At 42.1% G+C, this 25,042-nt stretch overlaps 1 protein-coding gene across 2 annotated transcripts in view; it reads right to left on the bottom strand.

The window, feature by feature from the left end:
- Window positions 1-25,042, bottom strand: part of akap6 (A kinase (PRKA) anchor protein 6) — a 291,928-nt gene that overhangs the window by 199,346 nt on the left and 67,540 nt on the right. For both annotated transcript variants that reach the window (XM_078406526.1, XM_078406527.1), the window contains exons 5-6: window positions 17,208-17,459; window positions 9,094-11,076 (exon numbers count right to left, since the gene is read on the bottom strand). In XM_078406526.1, coding sequence (XP_078262652.1) covers window positions 9,094-11,076; window positions 17,208-17,459 — 2,235 coding nt within the window. The remainder of the gene's footprint in view (window positions 1-9,093; window positions 11,077-17,207; window positions 17,460-25,042) is intronic.

Below are 25,042 nucleotides of genomic sequence, written 5' to 3'. Positions count from 1 at the left end.
TCTCCTTATTTTCCCATGTCACACACAAATCAAGGAATTAGCTATTAAAAGCATGCAGATTACTGCATGCAATTCAAGAACAAGCACTTTCTTCCTTCTATGTATTCTATACAAAGCAAAGGTACTCTGTCCGATTTGTCTCCTATATACAGCCAAATGAAAAATTGATATAGCACTCTCTCTCTTACACATTTTGATATTAGATGCCCAAATGTCCTACCCTTGCCAACAAGAAAACACCACAAGGGAAAGGTATGTCCACATTCCCCACACAGTTTCTTCTCAACCTGTACATAGCCTCAAACAGTTGACGATATCATCCCCCTCCGAAACCTCCCTAATATCATCCAGTTAGTTGGGATGCTATTTACCTGGTAAAGACAAAAAATCCTCATGACCAGTGAGAATAAACCTAGCTTCTCCAATCGTATTTTATAAATACAATCTTTTATTCCAGGCAACATCTGAGTGAATGTCTTCTGCACTCTTCTGAGAGGTGCACCTTCCTGTAGTGTGGCGATCAGAATTGTACACAATACTCTATGTGCGGTTTAACTAATGTTTTGAAAACTGCAACATAACATACCAATTGTACTTAACGCCATGCCTATAAAGGCATGCATACCAAATGCCTTTTTACAAGAACATTGCCAGGGCTTGAGGGGCTGAGCTGTAGGGAGAGGTTGGGAAGGCTAGGACTTTATTAGTTGGGAGGAAAGGAGGCTGAGGTGAGAAGTGTATAGAATCATGAGGGGAGTAGACGGGGTGAGTGCACAGTCTTTTATCCAGGGTACGTGTACCAAAAACATGAGGACATATGTTTAAAATGGGAAGGACAAGATTCAATACAAACCTGAGGGACATGTTTTTTTCACTCAATGGGTGGTGGGTACAGTAAATGGAACAAGCTGCCAGAGGAAGTAGTTGAAGCAGATACTATGCCAGCATTTAAACGACACTTGGACAGGTACATGGAAAGGTTTAGGAGGATATTGGACTAATTTAAATGTGGCATCTTGTTCGGCATGGACAGGTTGGGCCGAAGGGCCTGGGTCCGTGCTGTAGGACTAGATGATTCATAGTTATACAACAGAAATAGATTTAGAGAGGGCTCTTAAGTCTATTTGATGTCCTCTGGCCATAATTTAATCATACTTATTTCTACAACAAATTCCAGCTGCTTTTTACATAGTTTCTACTTTAAATTCATTTTCTGACCACCTATTACAGATGTTTGTCAATTTCTGTATAAAGAAACACTTCTTAATATCGGCCCTGATTTGCCATTATGTTTTTTTGATAACCTTAGAATGCTGTCAAATTCTATTTCTCAGTCAGCTGCATGACACTGGGATTCAAAACACAGACTGAATAAATGTTATCCGTAAAAAAATCAGAGCTTCTGGATCAGTGCATTTACGATCTGAGGCCACATGATGGAGCTGAGAAGTCTGTAACCTTGCATGGGTTTTCCCTGCAGATTTGCAAGGGAATTTGCATATTTCAGCTAATTATAATTATATTTTATAATTCTGCAGGAATTAAAAGGCCAGAGTTTTCACAAAGATTGCAAATTCAGGAGTCTCAGTCATTGAGTCATAGAGCGTGGAAACAGGCTCTTCAGCCCAACTTATCCATGCTGACCAACATGCCCTATCTACACCACCTACCACATCCACCTGCCTGTGTTTTGCCCATATCACTTTATACCTATCCTATCCATGCACCTGTCTCAATGTTTCTTAAATGTTGTTATACTGTAGTACCTGCCTCAGCAACCTCCAGCAGCTCATTCCATGCACCCACTTCCCTTTGTGTAAAACAGGTACCCCTCGGGTAACTTAAACCTTTCCCCATATCATTTAAAATCTGTCCTCTGGTTCCGATTTCCCTACTCTGAGCAAAAGACTGCATTTATTCCTCTTACGATTTTGTACACCTCTATAAGCTCACCCCTCATCCTCCCACTCTCCAAGGAATAAACTCATAGCCTGTACAACCTCTTCTGATTGTTCAGGCCCTCGAATCCTGGCAATGTCCTCATCAATTTTCTTTGCACCCTTTACAGCTTGACAACATCTTTCCTATAACATGGCAACCAAAGCTAAACATAATACTCTAAATGTAGCCTCACCTACGTCTTATATAACTGCAAAATGTCCTCCCAACTTCTACACTCAATACTCCGATTGATGAAAGCTTTTCTGACTTCCCTATCCACCTGATGCCACTTTCTAGGAACTATGTAAACATAGAAACATAAAAAATAGGTGCAGGAGAAGGCCATTTGGCCTTTTGAGCCAGCACCGCCAATTATTGTGATCATGGCTGATCATCCACAATCAGTCACCCATGCCTGCCTTCTCCCCATATCCCTTGATTTCGCTAGCCCGTAGAGCTCTATCTAATTCTCTTTTAAATTCATCCAGTGAATTGGCCTCTACTGTCTTTTGTGGCAGAGAATTCCACAAATTCACAATTCCCCGGGTGAAAAAGCTTTTTCTCATTTCAGTTTTAAATGGCCTCCCCTTTATTCTTAGACTCTGGCCCCTGGTTCTGGACTCCCCCAACATTGAGAACATTTTTCCTGCATCTAGCTTATCCAGTCCTTTTATAATTTTATATGTCTCTATAAGATTCTCTCTCACCCTTCTAAATTCCAGTGAATACAAGCCCAGTCTTTCCAATCTTTACTCATATGACAGTCCCGCCATCCCGGGGATTAACCTCGTGAACCTATGCTGCACTGCCTCAATAGCAAGGATGTCCTTCCTCAAATTAGGAGACCAAAACTGCACACAATACTCTAGATTTATTCACAAAATGCTGGAGTAACTCAGCAGGTCAGGCAGCATCTCGGGAGAGAAGGAATGGGTGACGTTTCGGGTCGAGACCCTTCTTCAGACTGATGTCGGGGGTGGGACAAAGGAAGGATATAGGTGGAGACAGGAAGATAGAGGGAGATCTGGGAAGGAGGAGGGGAAGGGAGGGACAGAGGAGCTATCTGAAGTTGGAGAAGTCGACGTTCATACCACCGGGCCGCAAACTGCCCAGGCAAAATATGAGGTGCTGCTCCTCCAATTTCCGGTGGGCCTCACTATGGCACTGGAGGAGGCCCATGACAGAGAGGTCAGACTGGGAATGGGAGGGGGAGTTAAAGTGCTGGGCCACCGGGAGATCAGTTGCGTTAATGCGGACCGAGCGCAGGTGTTCAGCGAAGTGATCGCCGAGCCTGCGCTTGGTTTCGCCGATATAGATAAGTTGACATCTAGAGCAGCGGATGCAATAGATGAGGTTGGAGGAGGTGCAGGTGAACCTCTGTCTCACCTGGAAAGAATGTTTGGGTCCTTTGATGGAGTTGAGGGGGGAGGTAAAGGGACAGGTGTTGCATTCTCTTACTCTTACTCTCTCACAATACTCTAGATGTGGTTTCACCAGGGCCCTGTACAACTGCAGAATGATCTCTTTACTCCTATACTCAAATCCTCTCATTATGAATGCCAACATGCCATTAGCTTTCTTCACTGCCTGCTGTACATGCATGTTTACTTTCAGTGACCGGTGTACAAGGACACCCAAGTCTCGTTGCACTTCCCTTTTTCCTAATCTGACGCCATTGAGATAATAATCTGCCTCCTTGTTTTTCCTGCCAAAGTGGATAACCTCACATTTATCTACATTATATTGCATCTGCCCACTCACTCAACCTGTCCAAGTCACCCTGCAACCTCTTTACATCCTCTTTGCAGTTCACACTGCCACCCAGCTTTGTGTCATCTGCAAATTTGCTAGTGTTACTTATAATCCCATCATCTAAATCATTAATATATATTGTAAATAGTTGCGGCCCCAGCACAGAGCCTTGCGGCACTCCACTCTCCACTGCCTGCCATTCCGGCAGGGACCCCTTTATTCCTACTCTTTGTTCCCTGTCTGCCAACCAATTCTCTATCCCTGTCAATACCCTACCCCTAATACCATGTGCTCTAATTTTGCCCACTTATCTCCTGTGTGGGACCTTATCAAAGGCTTTCTGAAAGTCCAAATGCACTACATCTACTAGCTCTCCTTCATCCATTTTACTTGTCACATCCTCAAAAAATTCCAGAAGATTAATCAAGCAGGATTTCCCCTTCATAAATCCATGCTGACTTGGACCAATCCTTTTACTGCTATCCAAATGTTATTGCTTCTTTAATAATTGACTCCAGCATCCTTTCCACCACCAATGTTAGGCTAACTGGTCTATAATTCCCCGTTTTCTCTCTCTCGCTCCTTTCTTGAAAAGTGGGATATCATTAGTTACCCTACAATCCACAGGAACTGATCCTGAATCTATTGAACATTGGAAAATGATCACCAATGCGCCCACGATTTCTAGAGCCACCTCCTTGAGTATCCTGGGATGCAGACCATCAGGCCCTGGGGATTTATCAGCCTTCAGTCCCATCAGTCTACCCGATGCTATTTCTCACCTAATACAAATTTCTTTCAGTTCCTCTGTCCTCTGGTACATCTGGGAGATTGGTTCTGTCTTCACTAAGGAAGACACCAACAAAGTACTTGTTCAACTCTTCTGCCGCTTCCTTGTTCCCCATAATAATTTCACCTGTTTCTGCCTTCAAGGGACCCACGTTTGTCTTTACTAATCTTTTTCTGTTAACATACCTAAAGAAGCTTTTACTATCCTTCTTTATATTCTTGGTCAGCTTACTCTTGTACTTCATCTTTTCACCCCTTATTGCCCTTTTTGTTACCTTCTGTTCTCCTTTGAACGTTACCCAATCCTCTGGCTTCCCACTGCTCTTTGCTATGTTATACACCTTTTCTTTTAGTTTTATTCCATTCGTAACTTCCCTTGTCAGTCACGGTTGCTTCTTACTCCCCCGAGGATCTTTCTTCCCCTTTGGAATGAAATGATCCTGCAACTTCTGGATTATGCCCAGAAATTCCAGCCATTGCTGTTCCACTGTCATTCTTGCTGGGATCCTTTTCCAGTCTACCTTGGCCAGCTCCTCTCTCATGCCTTCATAGTCCCCTTTGTTCAACTGCAACCCTGACACTTCTGATTTAACCGTCTCCCTTTCAAATTGCAGATTAAAACTTATCATATTATGGTGACTACCTCCTAGCGGTTCCTTTACCTTGAGTTCCTTTATTAAATCTGGTTCATTAGACACCACTAAATCCAGAATTGTCTTCTCTCTAGTCGGCTCCAGAACAAGCTGCTCCAAGAATCCATCTCAGAGGCACTCTACAAACTTTCTTTCTTGGGGTCCAGAACCAACCTGATTTTCCCAGACTACCCGCATATTGAAATCTTCCATAACCACAGTGGCATTATCTTTGTTACATGTCAATTTAAACTCCTGCTGCAACTTGCACCCTACATCCAGGCTACTGTTTGGGGGCCTGTAGATAACTCCCATTAGTGTCTTCTTACCTTTACAATTCTTCAATTCTATCCACAGCGACTCTACATCGTCAGTCCCTTTGTCACCCTTGCATGGGACTAAATTTCATCCCTCACTCCGAGGTCCCTCTGCTCGACCATGCTCCCCAGAGCCCTGCCATTGACTGTGTAGGTCCTAACCTTGTTAGACTTCCCAAAATGCAACACCTCACATTTCTCTGTATTAAATTCCATCAACCATTCCTCAGCCCATCTGGCCATCCAATCAAGATCCTGTGGCATTTTTTGACTACCATCTTCACTATGTACAATACTACCCACTTTATTGTCATCTGTAATCTTGCTAATCGTGTCTTGTACGTTCTCATCCAAATTATTGGTATAGATGACAAACTATAAAAAGGGCCCAGCATCCAACCCTGAGGCACACTACTGCTCACAGCCCTCCAGTCCGAAAAACAAACTTCCACCAACACCCTCTGCTTCCTTCCATAAAACCAATGTTCTGTCCATTCAGCTATCTCTCTTTGGATACCATGCGATCTAACCAACCAGAGCAGACTACCATGCCGAACATTGTCGAATGCCTTGCTGAAATCCATATATATATACATCTACATCTTTGCTCTCATCAACCTTTTGGACACATCTTCATAAAACATAGATTTGTGAGACATGACCTCCCACATGCAAAATCAAGCCTAGTAACTTTTCAATCATAGATGTTAGGCTCTCTGGCCTGTAATTCCCAGGCTATTTCCTGCAGCCCTTCTTGAATCGAGGCACAACATTTGTGCACACTCCAGACTTCCGGCACCTCACCTGTATTTAATGACGACTCATAAATCTCAGCCAGGGCACCTGCAATTTCCTCTCCAGCTTCCCACAGTGTCCTCAAATATATCTGATCAGGCCCTGGAAATTATCCTTCATACACGTCAGGACCTTCAGCACCTCCTCAACCGTAATACTGACTGCTCTCAAGACACTTCCATTGACTGCCCCAAGTTCCTCGGTTCTCATGTCTTTGTCCACAGTAAAAACAGAAGACAAATCCTCATTGAGGACCTTGCCCATCTACTGTGGCTCCACTCAGAGTTGACCGCCTTGATTCCTGAGGGTTCCATTCCCATTCTGGTTATCCTTTTCCCTCTTAAGTACATAAAATGTTTTGGGATTATCCTTAATGTTATCTGCCAGTCATCCCCGTTCCCTTTTCGCCCTCCTGATTTTCTTTTTCAGCTTGCTCCTCAATCCCAAAACTCTTCTAGGGATACACTTGATTCGAGCTGGTTATACTTGCCCCATGCCTCCTTCTTACTCTTGAGCACAGTCTCAAATTCCCTTGTCATCCAAACTTCCTTATGCTCACCTACTTTGTCGTTCACTCTAACAGGGACATGCATGTCCTGGACTTTTGGCAGCACACTTTTAAAAACATCCTACTTTCCTGATGTTCCTTTTCCTTTAAAAAAACCTGCTGCTCCAATCAACTTGATTGAGTTCCTTACTGATACCTTCAATGATGGCCTTTAATAGTCAATAGTCAATGGTGTTTTATTTAACACATATGCAACTGCACAGTGAAATTCATTTTACTTATATTACACATGCAGCTGCCACCATTTTTGGCAAAGTCCAAAGTCCAGTTCGCCCCTGTCTGGTCATCTTTGTGTGTGCCTCCTGCAGCCGACTTTGAGTTTTGAAGGTGCTGGAGGCATTACCCTCCTACTAGCCCAGGTTCCTAACATCCAACGTCTCCAGCTCCCTTCCGGTTATGCTGTCTGACAAGCCTTCGGGCGGGTTCCTGGCCCTGCCGACAGACAAGCCTTTGGGTGGGTTACCGGTTGCGCCGTCCGATGAGCCTTTGGTGGGCCCATCGGTTGCACCATCCTACAAACCTTCACGTGGGTTCCCAATCCTTGCCGTCCGACGTGCCTTTGAGCGGGTTCCCAGTCCCGTCGACCACCAAGCCTTTGGGCGAGGTCCCGCCGACCGACAATCTTTCTGGGCAGGCACCGCGGGCGGCCCTGGCAATGGCAATTCATGAAGGCTTCTCCTGCAAGGCACCTCAGGAAAGCCTCAGCCGCGAGGCCTTGTCTCAATTTAGAATTTTAACTATCCATAACTATCTTAAAGCTAAAGGGCCTGTCCCACTTAGGCGATTTTAAGGCGACAGCCATCGACTAGGCTGTCGCTGACAGTTCGCCGGGGTGTCGTGGGCATGATCGTGAGGAGTCTTCAAAGAACCGTAGTGGATCTCAGCGCGTCGCTGAGAAATCAACCGGTATGAAATTTCCCGATGACAGTTGGCTTGTCGCCAGGTATCGTTGCTTATTGCGGGCGCTGTCGCCTGCTGTCCCCAGGTTTGCTAGGTTCTCTTAGATGCATTTAGAAGCACATAATATTAAATTAAGTAAAGTCGTTTGAAGAAACCATAAAATACTTGTGTTTAACCAATTTATTTACCGTCAGGACATTTGACAGGTAGACTGGAGGCGACAGTTTGACGGTCAGGTAAGCATGGGAATTTTCGTGATATTTATGGCCATCAGCAATTACATTTAAAGTGGGCTCCCAACCCAGATATGCAACCCAGAAACCAGATATGCATCTCCCGTACATTTTCAAAGAATACCCACACTCATCACAAAAATCCATTTAACCACTTTTAAAATTAAATTTCTTAATACTGCTATTAGTAAACTGGAAGTCAATCCAATTTATGTCTTGTTACCATGAAGCTTGGTTTTCAAATAACCCGGGCAAGATGTTATATTTCAAAACTCTCAAGTACTTACCGACTTGTCAGTGATTTGAGCGAAAATTAGGACGCCGGGGAAGCATTGACAGCGTGGGAATTTCGCAATGTTTCCGAAGACGGTGTAATCTCGACCTGACTTGGCATTGTCGTGGTCATTGTCGTCGGGTAAAAGAAAATTTCGGTGATCAGCTACGACTTTGACAGTCGCCAGCAGTCGCCTAAAAAATCGCCTCAGTGGGACAGTCCCTTAATAGAACAGTGGTCACTGGTCCCAAAAGGCTCATCCATAAACACTTCATCCACATGCCCCTCCCAATTTCCCACGACTAGATTCCTCTCCCCTGTGGGCCTTATATATATTGTCGGAGGAAACTTTCCTGAACATATTTAACAAATTCCACCCCGTCTAAACCTTCTTTACTTGGACATTCCCAGTCAATGTTTGGAGAGTTATAATCCTCTACTACGTCTTCCTATAATATAAACCTGCTATCTAAAGTCCTGTACATATTGGTGTTATAGGTATCTTAGAGATCCTTCAAAGTATAAATCAGAAATTAAGGCTGTAACATACTGCTTATATCTTATCATAAAAATCCTCATATCTATTGTCTTGTGACAATGACATCCTTGTGTGACAATGACATCCTTGTGTGACAATGACATCCTGAAAAGCAAAATTAGCATCTTGCCCCAAAACAGCTACAATTTACCTTTGAGCAAAAGAAGAGCTTTACCTTTGCATTTCCAGAAATGGTTTGATGCAGATGAAGAGGTTGAAATATACAAATAATTTGCCAGCAGCAAGAGTTATTCACCATATAATTTAACGAGAAAATAGTTTAAAAAAGTGCTGAATGTGAGAAGCCTATCTCTGGATCCAAAACTACAAAAGGAAGAAAAATTATTGCCTTACCTCGATCTTTCCCCAGACAAAGCTGGTATTCTGTTTCTGCTGAATATCTTCCTGTAGCTGTTGAACAAGACTTGTTTTGGAAGAAGCACCATTCAAGGCATTTTTTGGTGTCTGTGTTAACCAATGGTGTGAGAGTTGGCATATAGTGTGGTGTTTGCCATTTGTTTCTGCTACTGATAATTCATCATCTGACAGGATGTCACTGAGTGGACCTGATTCAATGCTGTCCTCCAGGGAGGATGCTATATCACTTGAAGACGTTGGAGAAATAGTTTCATTTTCTGTGTTCCATTTTCTGTTCTCCCTTCCATTGAGAAATGATGGATTTACCTCAGTTACTGAATTTGCTTCTGAAAGCTCCCAATCATCAATATTCTGAAGTGCTTCACCTTCAGGTGTGTATGACAACAGCTTTGTCAAATTCTCCAGCTTTAAAGCCAACACTTCAGTTTCCTTCAGATGGGATGGAAGAGCCAGATACTCATTTAATCCAAACCAAGTGTCAACTTTATCATTTTCAGCAGTTTGACTTTTGTTTAAGCTGTTCTCTGTCCATGTTTCCTGTTGTAGCAAAGATGCAGTGGAGCTACAAGATGCAGAATCTGCCCTGACCACATTATCTGAAGTTTGAATAGGAAGCTGTGAAGCTGCATACAAACCATGTCTGGTGGGTAACTTATTTTTATATTTATTACCAGACACCTGATTCTGACATCCAGAGGATACAGATTTATTACTTTCCTTGTACTTATCATTCAATGTATCTGCATTAAAGGGTTCGGAACTATTATTATTTTCTCCACCTGGAGTTCTTGTATGCGGAGAACAACATGGCTGGAAACTCTTTATTGCAAATGTGGCTTCCGGTTGCTTTTCATACGGGGAGGTTTGTTCGGATGCAACAGAAATATGATTCTGTGGTTTGTGCAATGGAGAATTGATGTTTTGAGATAAGGGTTTGCTGCAATGCTGTTTGGGGCTTCGCAAAGGTATATTGTTAGATTGCATGGAATCTTGAAGGTCACGTGATTTACAAACAGGAGAAATGTTTGTCTGACGTTGGACATGCGTTTTATCTGTGCCTGAAGTTGCCTTTCTTAAATTACATTGTGAATGTGAACTCAGGTATCCGTTGACAATGCTGACCTTTTTGTTTAATTCATCGTATGAGCGACTGGTAGCAGCAGTTGAAGTGCTTGGGTGGGATGAAGACAAATTCAGCCAAAGTTTGGATCTGTCTGGATGATCAAGAAGAGTGGGTGTACTTCTGCTCATTTCTGCTTTGTGCGAGAAGTCAGAAGGTAAATTTCTGCAGCAACTAACCTCCAAGTCATCCTTAGAAATTTCATCTAGATACAAAGCTCTTTTAGGTAAGGAAGGTTGTGTTGGGGACGCCTCATTATAATTGAAACAATCTGTAATAGTTCTTTTTGGTGTTGCGTTCTCGCAGTAGATGCTATCTGCACTAGAAGTATGCATTTGGGCACAATTTGTCATCTCTAAATCATCCATATTATTATCAGAGATTATCTTGGGATTCTTAATAATTTCATTTTGGATTGTGGCACACTCTGCAGGTGGAGTCTGAGACGAGGCTGGATGGTTTTTTGATGTAGGTGATATTTTGGAGATTATTGTGCCCTTCTCATCCTGCATTGAAGTCAGGTGATCTGTAATGGTCAGCTGTTGTTCATCTCTTGCCTTCATTTCCTCTTGATGGGAAGTGGAATGTTCATTTGGCATTCCCAACTCTGGAAAGGCTCCTTTCAGATCACAGTTCCAATGCCCAAAAGATTTTGACATCGACTTGGAGCTTGAACTCGATGTCATGTTGGCCTCTGAGTCACAGGGCAAGTCTTCACTTGGACTGTAGTCAGACAGTTCAAAGGCAGTAATACCACAATCCAAAGAAAAATAGTCTTTTGAACATTTAATCGTCAGCTGACCTGCATCATCAACTTCAGTCAGTGAGTCCAAGCAGGTCTGCAAAAACAAAAGCACTTTGTAAAACAAACACATGAATTATGGAGTATGATTGCTACCAAAAAAAGGGATCTGAAAGCTCTTTGCCTCAAAAACATTGTAGATGACAACAAAGCATTTGAATAGTGATTAAAAAATTGATGTTTAGCCACAACCACAAACCACAAAGATGTATTTAAACTTTGTTACAATTACATTTTCAGTTACACCACATCTACTTAGGAATATGAGGAAAAAAAGTGTGAAACATTCATCACAATATCCTTGTATACATTGCCAGTGGCTGAGAATATAAGAGACATTTGACCAAGTCCTCGCCACAATTCGATTAATGATGCTGACTACAATTGCCCCTTGATGGTATAATAGACCCAGTATCTCGCAGCTGTAATGTCCTGCTTAGGGGAGGTCAAATCCTCTACGCAAAATACAGGCACAGCCTCTTTGCCATACATGGGCAAATTAGATTAGCTGTGATGGGCCATCTTGAATGGTATGAACCAGTTTGGATGAAGGACCTGTTTCCGTTCTGCATAACAATGATTTTCTGATGAAACCTAAAAACAGCATCAATGAGCAAGACAAAATATATAGGAAGGAACTGCAGATGCTGGTTTGCACCGAAGATAGACACAAAAAGTTGGAGTAACTCAGCGGTCAGGCAGCATCTCTGGAGAAAAGGAAAAGGTGACGTTTTGGGTCGAGACCCTTCTTTAGACTGAGAGGCAAGGGAGAGGGAAATGAGAGATATAGAAGGTACATAGAACAAATAAATGAAAGATATGCAAAAAGCAACAATGATGAAGGAAAGGTAGAGTTCACAATGGTCCATTGTTGGCTGTGGGGAAGGTGATAACAAGTAATACAAACTGAAACTCAGCAGGACAGCAGTGAAACTAATACAACAACTAGGAAGGGGGAGGGATAGAGAGAGAGGAGATGCAAGGATTATTTGAAGTTAGAGAAATTAATACTCATACCACTGGGTTAGAAGATGTCCAAGTGAAATATGAGGTGTTGTTCCTCCAATTTGTGTTTGGCCTCACTCTGACAATAGAGGAGGCCCAGGACAGAAAGGTCAGTGTGGGAATGGGAAGGACAATGCCTCCTCCATTGTCAGAGTGAGGCCAAACATAAATTGGATTTTCAGTGTCTCCATGTCTCATTGGCCGTTTATGCCTAGATGTGACTGGACTGCAGAGACTCAAACTGATAAACAGCTCTGTCCACACTTATTGATTAGCACACCTGGTTGCAACTACACCTGGTTGGTACCTCACTTTTAGGTATGGTTATCCTACTCCACACTTACCTTTCTGTGCTCCCCTTTGAAACCAAAGTTGATTCCTTAGCTTGTTTTTATTGCCTCACCACTAACTTCTCAATTGCATTTAGAGATGGAAAATAAATGCTGGCCTTGCCACAGAAATACTGCAGACAAGAATTATTCAGAAAATAAATGTCATGCAGACTTCAGGTGCCTGGAAGCATTGTGAAGGAGCGAGGAAGAGGTTAATTGGGTCCCAGTGGTTCAAATCACCATGGCTCCACTTGGCTCGGGAGCATGGACATTTTTCACCAGAATGATTTGCACCAGAAGTATCTCTCTCCATCTTTTAAAATAACCACTGCTGTGGCAGCGGGATATTCTCTGCTGTGAAGTAAACGCAGAATTATTTTATTGAAAAACTCAGTTAGATACAAAGATAGGGCGGCCACGGTGTGCAGCGGTAGAGTTGCTGCCTTACAGCGCTTACAGAGACCCGGGTTCAATCCCAACTATGGGTGCTGCCTGTACGGAGTTTGTATGTTCTCCCCGTGACTGTGTGGGTTTTCTCCGAGATCTTTGGTTTCCTCCCACACTCCAAAGACGTACAAGTATGTAGGTTAATTGGCTTGGTGTATGTGTAAATTGTCCCTAGTGTGTGTTGGATAGTGTTGATGTGCGGGGATTGCTGATTGGTGTGGACCCGGTGGGCCGAAGGGCCTGTTTCCGCGCTGTATCTCTAAACTAAACTAAGCTTCTGCAATCTTAACCACACGCTCTTCAATCCCACTGCAAACAGTAATTATACAAAGATTAAGGAACTTGCAATAAACCAAGCATGTTTTGTGTTCTTTATTAACATATTTTTTCAAGCTTTTTTTAAATGTTTTGAGTAAATTGATTTCAATATATGTAAATATATATACAACACATTTAACACATTTCACATAACTAATTTGATGTCAATGTTTATAATGAACAGCAATGTCCTATTCTAGCGCCATGCGAGACATAAAGTACAATAATAAAAAGAAGCTCACATGTCTGTTTTAAAATTCAGAATGCCTTTTGCTTTTTATTAAGGTTGGTTAAAGACAATCATTACTGAAGTGGTGATAAATTATTATCTTCTGAGTTCTTTATTCTAATTTCTACAAATATCATCACAAAATATGTAAAAACTGTCATTCCATGGCAGAAACAGTAAAAATATCTATGAAAAGAATATGTTTCACGAAGTTGAGGCCCATTAGCGTGACATCTTTAATTGACAAAATGACTAAGAAAATCAATGGAGATTTTCTGTGTCACCACTTCTCGAGAATAGCACTTAACAAAACAGTTAATCTTACTTCAGAAAACTGAGTCTTCTTCAAATGTGATTAAATTTTTTGGAGAGTCAGGAAATAGTTGATGATCATTATTTCATGATCTCTTAAAAACAAAAATGTTCTACTTAAATCACCAACAGAAAGTAAATAGTTCGCACCTAAATCTCCAAAAAAAATCCAGTTTAGGCAACATCCTGAAACATTCCCTCCACACCATCTCTATTGCAATCACATCTGTCCTACTATGTGATGACAGACCGTACTCAGACTGAGGCCTAACCATAATAAAAACTACCGTACAAGATTTCCTCAAGGATTTGGCTGATCGTCTGAATTGAATTTAAAACTTTCTGAAACCCTGGGGGGAGAGAGTAGTACAGAAATATTGTGTTTAATTCAAGACAGGTCACAATGTGGTGTTTTGCTGGAATTGATTCCTTGCTAATTTATGCCTCTGAAAAAAACATCAATTTTTCAGTGCTGAGTATTGCAGATGGTTGCAAAGATTAATGATTTATACTTAAATGCAAGGGTCATGATGATGAGATGGTGAAAAAAATCGAGAAGGAAAGCTTCAGACCTCAGGAAGATATTGATGGGCTGGTCAGTTGGGCAGAAAAGTGGCAAATGGATTTCAATCTAGAGAAGGGAGGGCTTATTTAACAAAAAAGAGAAGTTATAATATATTGGAGTATACTGAAGGGTTAGAAGAGCTGAGGGAACTTGCGTATTCACAGATGCCATGCAAACAAAAACAGTTAAAAATAAAATCACTTGGAATCCTTTCTCTTATCAGCCACAATATAGAACATGAGAGTTGGATGTAGGAAGGAACTGCAGATGCTGGTTTAAAACTGAAGATAGACACAAAACGCTAGAGTAACTCAGCGGGTCAGACAGCATCACTGGAGAAAAGGCGTTTCGGGTCGAAATCCTTCTTCAGACTGAGAGTCAGGGGAAAGAGAAATGAGAGATATAGACGGTGATATAGAGAGATGTAGAACAAATGAATGAAAGATATGCAAAAGAGTAACGATGATAAAGGGAACAGCCCACTGTTCGCTGTGGCCTAGTTGAAAACAAGCTACAGTCAATGAGACTCAACAAGACGGCTTTGAAGCTAGTGCAATGGCTTGGGTTGGGGAGTGACCAAGAGGGAGGAGATGCTTCGGTTACTTGAAGTTAGAGAAATCATTTCATGCCACTGGATTGTAAGCTATCCAAGTGAAACATAAGGTGCTGTTCCTCCAATTTGTGTTTGGCCTCACCCTGACAATGGAGAAGGCCCAGAACAGAAAGGTGTGCAAATGGGAAGGGGAATTAAAGTGTTTGGCAACCAGGAGATCAGGACGGCCCAGGCGAACTGAGTGAAGGTGTTCACAAAAGGGATCGCTTAGTCTATGTTTGGTCTCGCCAACGTATAAGAGGCCACACCTTGAACAACGGATACAGTAGATGAGGTTGGAGAAGGTGCAAAGTGCATATTGTTGGGCAGAGGTTCACTTGCACCTCCTCCAATCTCATCTACTGTTATTGTTTGGCAGAGGTTCACTTGCACCTCCTCCAACCTCATCTACTGTATCCGTTGATCAAGGTGTTATCTGATCTGTTAATACACCAGAGTGAGGTCACATGCAAACTGTAGGAAGAGCGCCCCATATACTGCTTGAGCAGCTTACGTGCTACAGTTCAATGGCATGAACATCCAATCTGTTATCTTGTGTATCTGGTCAATATTATCTGATCTGCTAACATTTCCTGACAAACATTTCCAACATTCTCCAACAGAGAGGATCTGTCACTATCAAAACAAGTCAACAGAATCTTATGAAAAATCACCGCAAATCCCCCACCCTCAGCAGTTATCATTGCCAAGCCCCGCACTATTAATACCCTGCACCAGTCACATTAATATAGTGGCTACAAGAGTAGGCCATGGCCTCAATACCCAACTGTGAATGACTCAGTTCCTGACTCCCTAGCCACTCGGCATTAATCAAGAACACGACAGAATACTCTCCACTTGCCCGTATGAGTGCAGCACTAACATCTCTCAGGAATCTGAAGTAGTGTGACATTAAGTTGGAAAGAGTGCAGAGAGAATTTACAGGGATGTTGCAAGGACTTGTGGGCCTGAGCTATAGGAAAGGTTGGATAGGCTGGGTCTTTGTTGCTTGAGCACAAGAGGCTGAAGAGTGATGTTATAGAGGTGCGTAAAATCATGAGAGGAATAGATAGGATTAATGCGCAGAGTCTTTTACCTAGGGTAGAGGAATGAAGAACCAGAGGATGTTTAAGATAAGGGATTGGAACCTGGGTTGTGAGTTTTCTGACTCAGAGGTGATGGATATTTGGAACAATCTGGCAGAGAAGGGTATTAAGGCAGGTTCAATAACAGCATTTAAAATACACTTGTACAGGAGATTTAGAGGGATAAGGGCCAAACATAGGCAAATGGGACTAGCTTAGATGGGCCATCTTGGTTGGCATAGGTGAGTTGGGTGATAGAGCCTGTTTCCGTGCTGTATGAATCTAACTAGTCACTTGGAATAATTTACACCTTTATCCTCATTGGGACAGGTCACTCATGTCTTGTGCAACCTGTCTTATGTTTTGAGGATTAATTTGGGATGTGTTCATTATCCCAACATTTGAGTTTTCCATTTGAAACGTTAGATGTGTGCTGGGAAAAAAAGGATTCAAATCTTCCTTCAACGAGCATAGTCAATGTTTTCAATACAACAAATGATGTATCCAATATCATTTTCTTAATGCATAGAACATAGAACAGTACAGCACAGCCCTTTGACCCACAATGTCTGCACCCAATATGCTGCAAAGATCAACCCTTCAGTCTGCACATAATCCATACCCCTCCTTCCCCTGCATATCCACATGTTTATCCAAAGGTCTCTAAGATGCCACTATCGTACCTGCTTCCACAACCACAGCACATTCCAGGTACTCACAACACTCATTGCAAAAAAACATGCCTTGGACATCTCCTTTAAACCTTGCCACACTCATCTTAAAGCTATGCCCTCTAGTATTTGTTATTTCCATCCTGGAAAATAAGTTCTGACTGCCTACATTATCTATGCCGCTCATTATTCTATGTATTTCTATCAGGTCTCCCTGCAACCTCTGGAGTTCCAGTGAAAATAATTCAAGTTTGTCCAAACGTTTCCTGCAATTAATACCCCAATTCTAGACTTAATTCTAGTAAATCTCACCTGAACCCTTTCCAAATCCTCCACATCCTTGTTAATGGGGCAACCAGAACTGTACATACCAGTTCAAATACAGCCTAACTAAAATCCTACCGAGCTGACATGGTTTGATGTGGATTATTACTTACAGTTTATAACTGCTTGTTTCTTTATACTCTTCAATCTACCCCCACACCAAGTATCTGCATGGTGAACCTACTGCAAGGACGATTGAAAAACCTTGGTCCTTGCCTCTTCCACATAGATAAAGTATTCTTAATAAGGCTAAAGCCAGTGTAAAATAAATTAGAGCTCACAAAATACCTCTTTTCTGTCTTCGCTGAAAGCCTGGAGAATGTCGGTCTGTCTGGTATAGTTTCCGTTGGAATCCTGAAGACCCTGTAGGATTCTTTCACGGAGCACAAGAACTGAAACACGTAGCTGATGCCACAGAAGTTGAACAGTATGGATGTCCACCAGAATATTGACTGAATAAGAGAGAAGCTTCAGTGATATTTCTGTCTCTAGCAGGGCATGGATGAGCTCCACATGATCAGAAATATCTTCACAAATATCCTGCAGAGATGGAAAGAAAATATGTTATCATATCATTCATCGTAATAAAAATCCACTTACGTGATCACTGCTTCACAAATACTCTCATTGATTTTCAGGTAATTTGCAGCTAAATTTAATGCAAATATTCAAACTGCGACACAATTATTCCCTTGGATTCTGCACAGTTAATGAACATTGCAAATGTATACAATGTCTGCCATTCACACACAATCAAATCGAGGACCCACTTTTAGTGCATCTCCCAATCTGCTGTTGCAATTTCTTTGGTATTGAAAATAGTTTGATTCAATTCAGTGCATTAAATCATTTGATGTGCCACATACGCCTTGGGACAGCTTCGTTTCTTACATTGAAAATCAATTCATGGATTTAATATTTAAACGGCAGCATTTATATTATCCTTTGACTTTTGTACTTCAGAGGTACCAAAGATATAATTTCAAAAATGGAAAGATTATTTTCCACAAATATAGGGAACACTATTGGTTAGAAATGCACCCCAGTTTGGTAACATTATATTATGTTTTGGCGGTAGAGTACAATGAGTTCACACCCAATGTATGCAACATTTAGTACTGCCAAACAGGAATGAATTCTTAGATATAAATTTTCCATTTTCCAAATCAGTCCTCCATGAAGAAGAGTGAAGGCTATCTGCAATATAAACACAGGGGATTGATTACAGGGTTGACTTGCATCATTGCACGTTCTGGGTTACCTGTTGTATTGCAAACTACTGCAGTTTTAGAGTTTCAAATTAAATGTATTTTAAAGAAAACTTTGTTAACTGCAAGCTTTTGAACATGACATGCTGACCATTTTGATGGATATTATAGCACACAAGCTTCAATTTCAACACATATATAATACATTTTTTCATATTTATATTATCAGACATATGTCTGTGGCAACAAGGAGGGAGTGTTAGAGATATTGGCACCCACTGAGGTGGATAAATCCCCAGGACCTAACGGGATCTATCCCAGGATGCTATGGGAAGCAAGGAGAAGATTGCTGGGTTTCTAATTGAACTTTGTTTCTACGTTAGCCATGTGTGAGGTGTTAGAGAGCTGGAGGATCGTTCATGTTTTTTCCTTATTCAAAAAGGGCAGTTGTGATAAAGCAGCAAACTACAGGCCAGTGAGTCTTACATCAGCTGTGGGGAAATTATTGGAAAAAATTCTACGCAATAGGGTTTATGTTCACAAATCTGACTGAATTTTTTGAGATGATGGAGAAAATGTGGTATACTTGCAATGTAGTACAGCTTTGAACAAAACGTCCAACATGGTTGGCTGGTCCAGAAGGTAAAAGTACGTGCGATTTGAGGAGTGTTGGCAAACAGATTCCAAAGTTGGTTGGGTGATAGAAGATGTGGGATACTGGTCAAGGTGTATTTTACTGACTGGAGAGCTGTAACAAGTGGGGTATTGCAGGGGTCAATACTGGACCATTGGTGTTTGTCATATATTTATATGATATGGACGAGAATATTGGTGTACTTATTAGTAAGTATGCTCGCCACATACAAATTGGAGCAGTGGGAGATAGCATAGAAGGTTATGAAAGGATACAGAAGGGCATCAAGCAGTTGGAAAGTTGGATGGAGCAATAGCCGAAGGAATTTAATCCAATCAATTGTGAAGAAGTTCATTTTTAGTCCAATAAATACCAACAGGACATATAGTATTAATGGCAGGGCCTCAGGTGTGTTGATGTGCAGGGGAACCTTGGAACGGAAACAGGCCCTTCGGCCCACTGGGTCCATGCTGACCAATGATCACCCAGACGCTAGTTCCATTCAACTCACTAGGGGTAATTTACAAAAGCCAATGAACCTACAAACCTGCATGTCTTTGAAATATGGGAGGAAACCGAAACACACAGAGTAAACCCACACGTTTACAAGGAGTATGTACAAACTCCAAACAGACAGCACCTGTAGTCAGGATCGAACTTGGGTCTCTGGTGCGGTAAGGCAGTAACTACCATTGCATCACTTAACCACCCTGAAAATAGCGACACAGATGGGTAAGGTGGTGAAGAAGGCATTCGGCATGCTTGCCCTCAAATGCTGAAGCATTGAGTATAAGAGCTGGATTTCAGCTGTACAAAAATTAGACAGGCAATACTTAAAGTACAGTGTACTGTTCTGATCGTCTCACTACAGAGAGGATGTGGTGGCGTTGAAAAGGTGCAGAAGAGATTCACTAGAACGTTGCCTGAAATGCAAGGCTGTAATTATAAGGAGAGATTGGATAGTCTGAGTTTATTCTCACTGGAGCATAGGAGGCTGTGGACTCACCATATAGAGGATTCTAATATTATTAACAGCCGAGATAGAGTAGTAGTCAGAGTCCAGGGTGGAGGGGGTGGGGGGTCAGAAATGTATTTATTTGTGTCATCACACAACTGTTTGCAAATTTTAGTGCCACATCGTTGGCCTCTGCAAGAGCCTTTACAGAACATGTGTCATGCAGCATGTCACAACTCAGGGGATGTTCCATCATCTAGAGGCCCCATCCGCACTCGGAGTCTGCCACATCTTCATTAGATCCCCACTTCAGCACGTTTGATTTGCTCCTCCCATGCCTGTCCGCAGTCTGTAGAGACTGGCCCAGGTTATCCACGGTTGGTCAGAACCTGGTGGGAGTTTCTCAGAGGGATCGATTGCCATGTGAATGTCTTCCCGGAGATTTCTCTAGTCTCTCTTCCCAGAGTTTGAGCCTTCTGAACAATGCACTGCAGTCCAGGGGAAGGACAGAAGAGAGGAAACTTCTGCGTGATTTCAAACGCTAAGGTAGCAAAGGGTGGTCATGTAGGGGGTGTCTTTCATCCTGTGATTGTCTGAGGTGTTCTTTTTGACTGGCTATAGCTCTTCTGATTCCAGGAGGTGCAATGCCAGAGAATAGGTAGATAGACTGAGATAGACTGGACTGTCACAGTGCTGCAATCTGACTCCATTCCTTATGATCTTCAACCTTCGATTTGCATACTTGTTCTTCATGTGGAAGGTGCAGACTTGGGTTTGAGATGGATTGGCTCTCAGGTGATTCTCTTTGTAGCATGAGGACAGGTTGACTAAAGCCTCACACAGAGTAGCTTCTGCCTCAAGGAAGTCAGCACTTTGGGTTGTAATACACAGGTTATCTGCATAAATAAAACTCCTGGTGTTAGGATGGATAGGCAGGTCATTAACATAGATATTGAACAAGGTGGGTGCCAGGACACTTCCTTGAGGGAGGCCGTTTTTCTGCCTGGGCCAGCGACTTTCCTTTCCTGACAGCTCGACAAAGAAGCATCTGTTTTTGACCAGAGTTTTCACCAGGTTGGTTAGATGCACGTTGTGTGTCAAATTAAGTACTTTGTGTAACAGTCGGCAATGGTTTACTGTATCATAAGTGGCTGAAAGGTCTACAAGAACAGCGCCTGTGATAACACCTTCCTGAAAGCCATCCTCTATGTGTTGGGTGAGATTGAGAAGCTGACCTGTGCAGGACTTCCCAGGCCGGAACCCAGCCTGCTTCTTTGTTAGGGGTGGCTCTATCACCTGGCTGAGGCGGGTCAAGATGAGTCGCTCAAACAGCTTGGAGGTGTGGCAAAGAAGTGATATTGGCCTGTAGCTCTTTGTTGCTGAAGGCTCTTTGCCTGACTTCAGCAATGCTATGTCTTTTGGATGCCAGATCTTTGGGATGTGACATCTCTCCATGCAGGTGTTAAACATGGCCAGCAACCACTGTTTTGCAGTTGCTCCAAGGTGCTTGATCTGTTCAGTCATGATGTTATCCAGACCTGCAGCTTTACCTATTTTGGCTGTGCAGATAGCAGCATCTAGTTCTTTCATTGTGAAAGGCTGACACGGTTGTGTGTTATCAAAGTTACCTTCATAGCACTGCTGGGGTTTCTGCTTTGTCACTGGTGAGTCAATTTTGCCATTGGGAAATTAAAGAGCATAATGAGTTCGGCCAAAGGACTCATTTTGGTTCTGTATAAATCCCTGACTCTATGCCTTTAATAACTGAGTCCCTAACACTTCATGTTCACCTCTTAGTAAAACATGTTTTAAACAATCATTGCAAATTCAATGCTGATGCTTTATATAACCTCATTCTCAGCATCTATGAAAATTTTAAGGCGTCTTCTCAAGACAGCCATAATGCACCATCTGGTCTGGTTGACTGTTCTTAATTCTCAGAGCACTGATTTCACTCATTTTTAATGAAGCTGCATCATACCATGTGCAGCACAAATGAAAATGTATCCTTTTAAATCACATTACCTCTGGGCAAACTTGCCACGCACCCTGTAAATTCAGACTTTAATTTCACACAAGTGATAAAACAAAGAAATACACATTCTTTCAGATAATTTTGTTAATCTCATTTTCTTTCTTCACTTCTATTTTCCTGACAGAGCCCATTATTGATCGCAATTATAGGTCAGCAATACCTATTATTGAGCTATTCTCATACAAGTATGCTTCATCTGAAAAGTTAAAGACTTCAAATTTTTCCAACTAAGAATGTGTAAGTTAAACCAGTTTATGGATGACCAAAAGCAAAGTGCTGGAGGAACTCTGGGTTTGGTTGCATTTGTGGAAATAGACTCATTTCTGGGCAGCTCCATGCACCTCAGTAACAGGGCCTGGAAGCAATGTGACAAACCTGGCAAAAGAAAAAAAAACAATAAAACCACACAACTCTCCCATTATATTTTATCTTGCAGTGTATATATGCCACATACTACACAATAGAATCCTGAGGCTCTCATTCCTATGCCAATTTTCTATCTGTTTAGCAGATATAAGCATTTGGAAAACTACTCAAGCTCAGTGAATTCTACCCTACATCTTTTATTCTTTATCATGTTAAGGTTAATGTAACTTCCTCTTCAAGTTGAATGTACTGGAAATGGAAAAAAATAATTTGCAATTATTTAGTGCCTGACCTAAGGAAGTACTAACATGTTTTATAGCCACTGAAGTCACTTTAAATTGTTGTCCATTTTCCAAAGTCGGGAAACACAGCAGCCAATTGTATACATTAATTTTCCACAAGCAGTAATGAAATAAGACTTTTTTTAAACAGGATATTGATTAAAGGATCTGGCCAAAAATCAAAATTACTATTGGACCCGAAAAGGTAAATTAAGCCTTGGTTTAATATTCTACTGAAAGTCAGCATTTCTATCAATGCTCATACCCTCAATGGCATCCGATAAATCAGCTCTATTTGGGCCTCACATCTCTGGTGAGATGGCATAGTCCATACTTTGTCAGCAGAGTAAATACGAGGTAGTCTGGTCCCTGCATCAAACAAGTCTGAATGCACACCTGCCCTTCCACAAAGAGAAAGGACACGTTTCTTTTTTGGGAAAGCATTTTGTACTTACTTCACTAATTGTATCCTATGTTAATCTGCTGCCCAAAACTAAGCTTAGTTAATAAGAGTCAAGAGTGTTTAATTGTCAAATGCACCGGCAACAGATCAATAAAATTCTTACTTGAGACAACACAGCAATACAATAACCAAATAATAACAATCAACACAATAACTTATCAATAATACACGGTGACTAGACCATAAAAGTGCAAACCGAAGTACACTTCACAGAGGTAATAGCCACAGCTGCTACTTCCCAGCAATAGCGACAGTTCCATCAGCTGCTACTTCCCAGATTACCAAAGATCATAAATACTTGAATTCCTTAGTTTAGCAACAATGTTTTGCAACTCTACTGTGCAACATGTCCCTTGCAATTCTGTTGCCAACTCGATTCAAATTCTGGAGACTGAAAAGACTTTTGCAAACGGTATCAAAGGGCTGTCATTATGACAGCAGATCAAAGATGCCCACCTTATAACTCAGATCACCCCCTACATCGCCACACCTCTCAACACGCACCCTGATGGTGAGGGACAACACCCCCGTGTGGTCCTGGACTTTCTTACCACTGTAAATAAAATGTATTATGTGAGTTCACCTTACTGTGAGTGTCCATGCGATCACTGCCGAACCCAAGGACAGGTCTAATACCTCGCTCTCTAAATCTTTCCTATCCGTATACCTATCCAAATGTCTTTTAAATGTTGTTCGAGTACCTGCCTCAACTACCTCCTCTGGCCGCTCCTTCCATATATCAGTCACTCACTGAGTGAAAAGGTTGCCTCTCGCGTTCCTATTAAATCTTTCTCCTCTCAGCTAAAACTTATGTCCTCTGGTTCTTAATTTTCCAACTCTGGGAAAAGGACTGTGCATTCACCCTATCTATATGCACCTTTACAAGATCACCCCTCAGCCTCCTGTGCTCCACCGAATAAACTGCTAGCCTGCCCAGCCTCTCCCTGTAGCTCAGGCCCTCAAGGTCAGGTCATATCCTCGTAAATCTTCTCTGCACTCTTTCCAGCTTAACAACATTCTTCCTATAGCAGGGTGGCAAAACAGAACACAATACCTTAAATGTAGCCTCGCCAATGTATTGAACAACTGTAACATGACTTCCCAACTTCTATGCTCAATACTCTGACTGAAAGCCTTCTGGACCACCCTATCGACCTGTGATGCCACGTTCAAGATGACAAAAAGCAATGGGCCCAGCACTGAACTTGGAGGCACACCACTAGTCACAGGCCTCCAGTCTGAAAAACAACCTTTTACCACCACCCTCTGCTTCCTTCCATTAAGCCAATTTTCTATCCAGTCATCTAGCTCTCTTTGGACCCATGCGATCTAACTTTCCAGCTCCTGAAGGTACGTTAATGATTACCAATGATGTAAGAAAATAAAAAGCAGGTCAGGCAGTATCTAGGAGAGAGGGAATGGGTGACGTTACGGGTCGAGATCCTTCTTCAGTCTGCAGGGTCTCGACCCGAAACGTCACCCATTCCCTCTCTCCTAGATGCTGCCTGACCTGCTGAGTTACTCCAGCATTTTGTGATACCTTCGATTTGTACCAGCATCTGCAGTTATTTTCCCACACTAAGAAAATAAAAACATGGCTTACTTATGGAAACAATGAATGATAAAGTCAATCATCAGGAAGCTAGTGGGAATGTATCGTGTTCAGTTTTTATCACCTGGAAAGGGTGCAGAGAAGGTGTTGTCAGCACTTGAGTGTCTGGACTATAGGGAGTGGTTGAGCAGCCTTGGACATTATTCCTTGGAGCGCTGGATGAACTTACAGAGCTGTGAGAGGAATAGATTGGGTAAATGCACAGTCTTTTACCCAAAATAGGGGAATTAAGAACCAGAGGACAGGTTTAAGGTGAGGGGGCAAAAGATTTTTTAATAGGAATCCGAGGGGCAACTTTTTTTTTTACACAAAGGGTGGTAGGAGTATGTAAAAATCTGCCGGAGGAGATAGTTGAGGCAGGTACGATCTCAACATTTAACAAACATTTAGACAGGTGTATGGATAGGATAGGATTGGAGAGATACGGGCTAAACACAGGCAGGTGGGACTAATGTAGACAGCGTTCGTTGTTGACTTGGGCAATTTGGGCTGAAGGGTATATTTCCACATGGTATGACTCTATGAGCACCGAAGTGGAAACTTCAGCCCCGAACCTGGCAATAGTTTAA

Source organism: Rhinoraja longicauda, chromosome 10, assembly GCF_053455715.1.
Source record: "Rhinoraja longicauda isolate Sanriku21f chromosome 10, sRhiLon1.1, whole genome shotgun sequence".
Classification (NCBI taxonomy): Eukaryota; Metazoa; Chordata; class Chondrichthyes; order Rajiformes; family Arhynchobatidae; genus Rhinoraja; species Rhinoraja longicauda.
The sequence above is the reverse complement of the archived record's forward strand: the minus strand, read 5'-3'. Positions and strand labels throughout refer to the sequence as shown.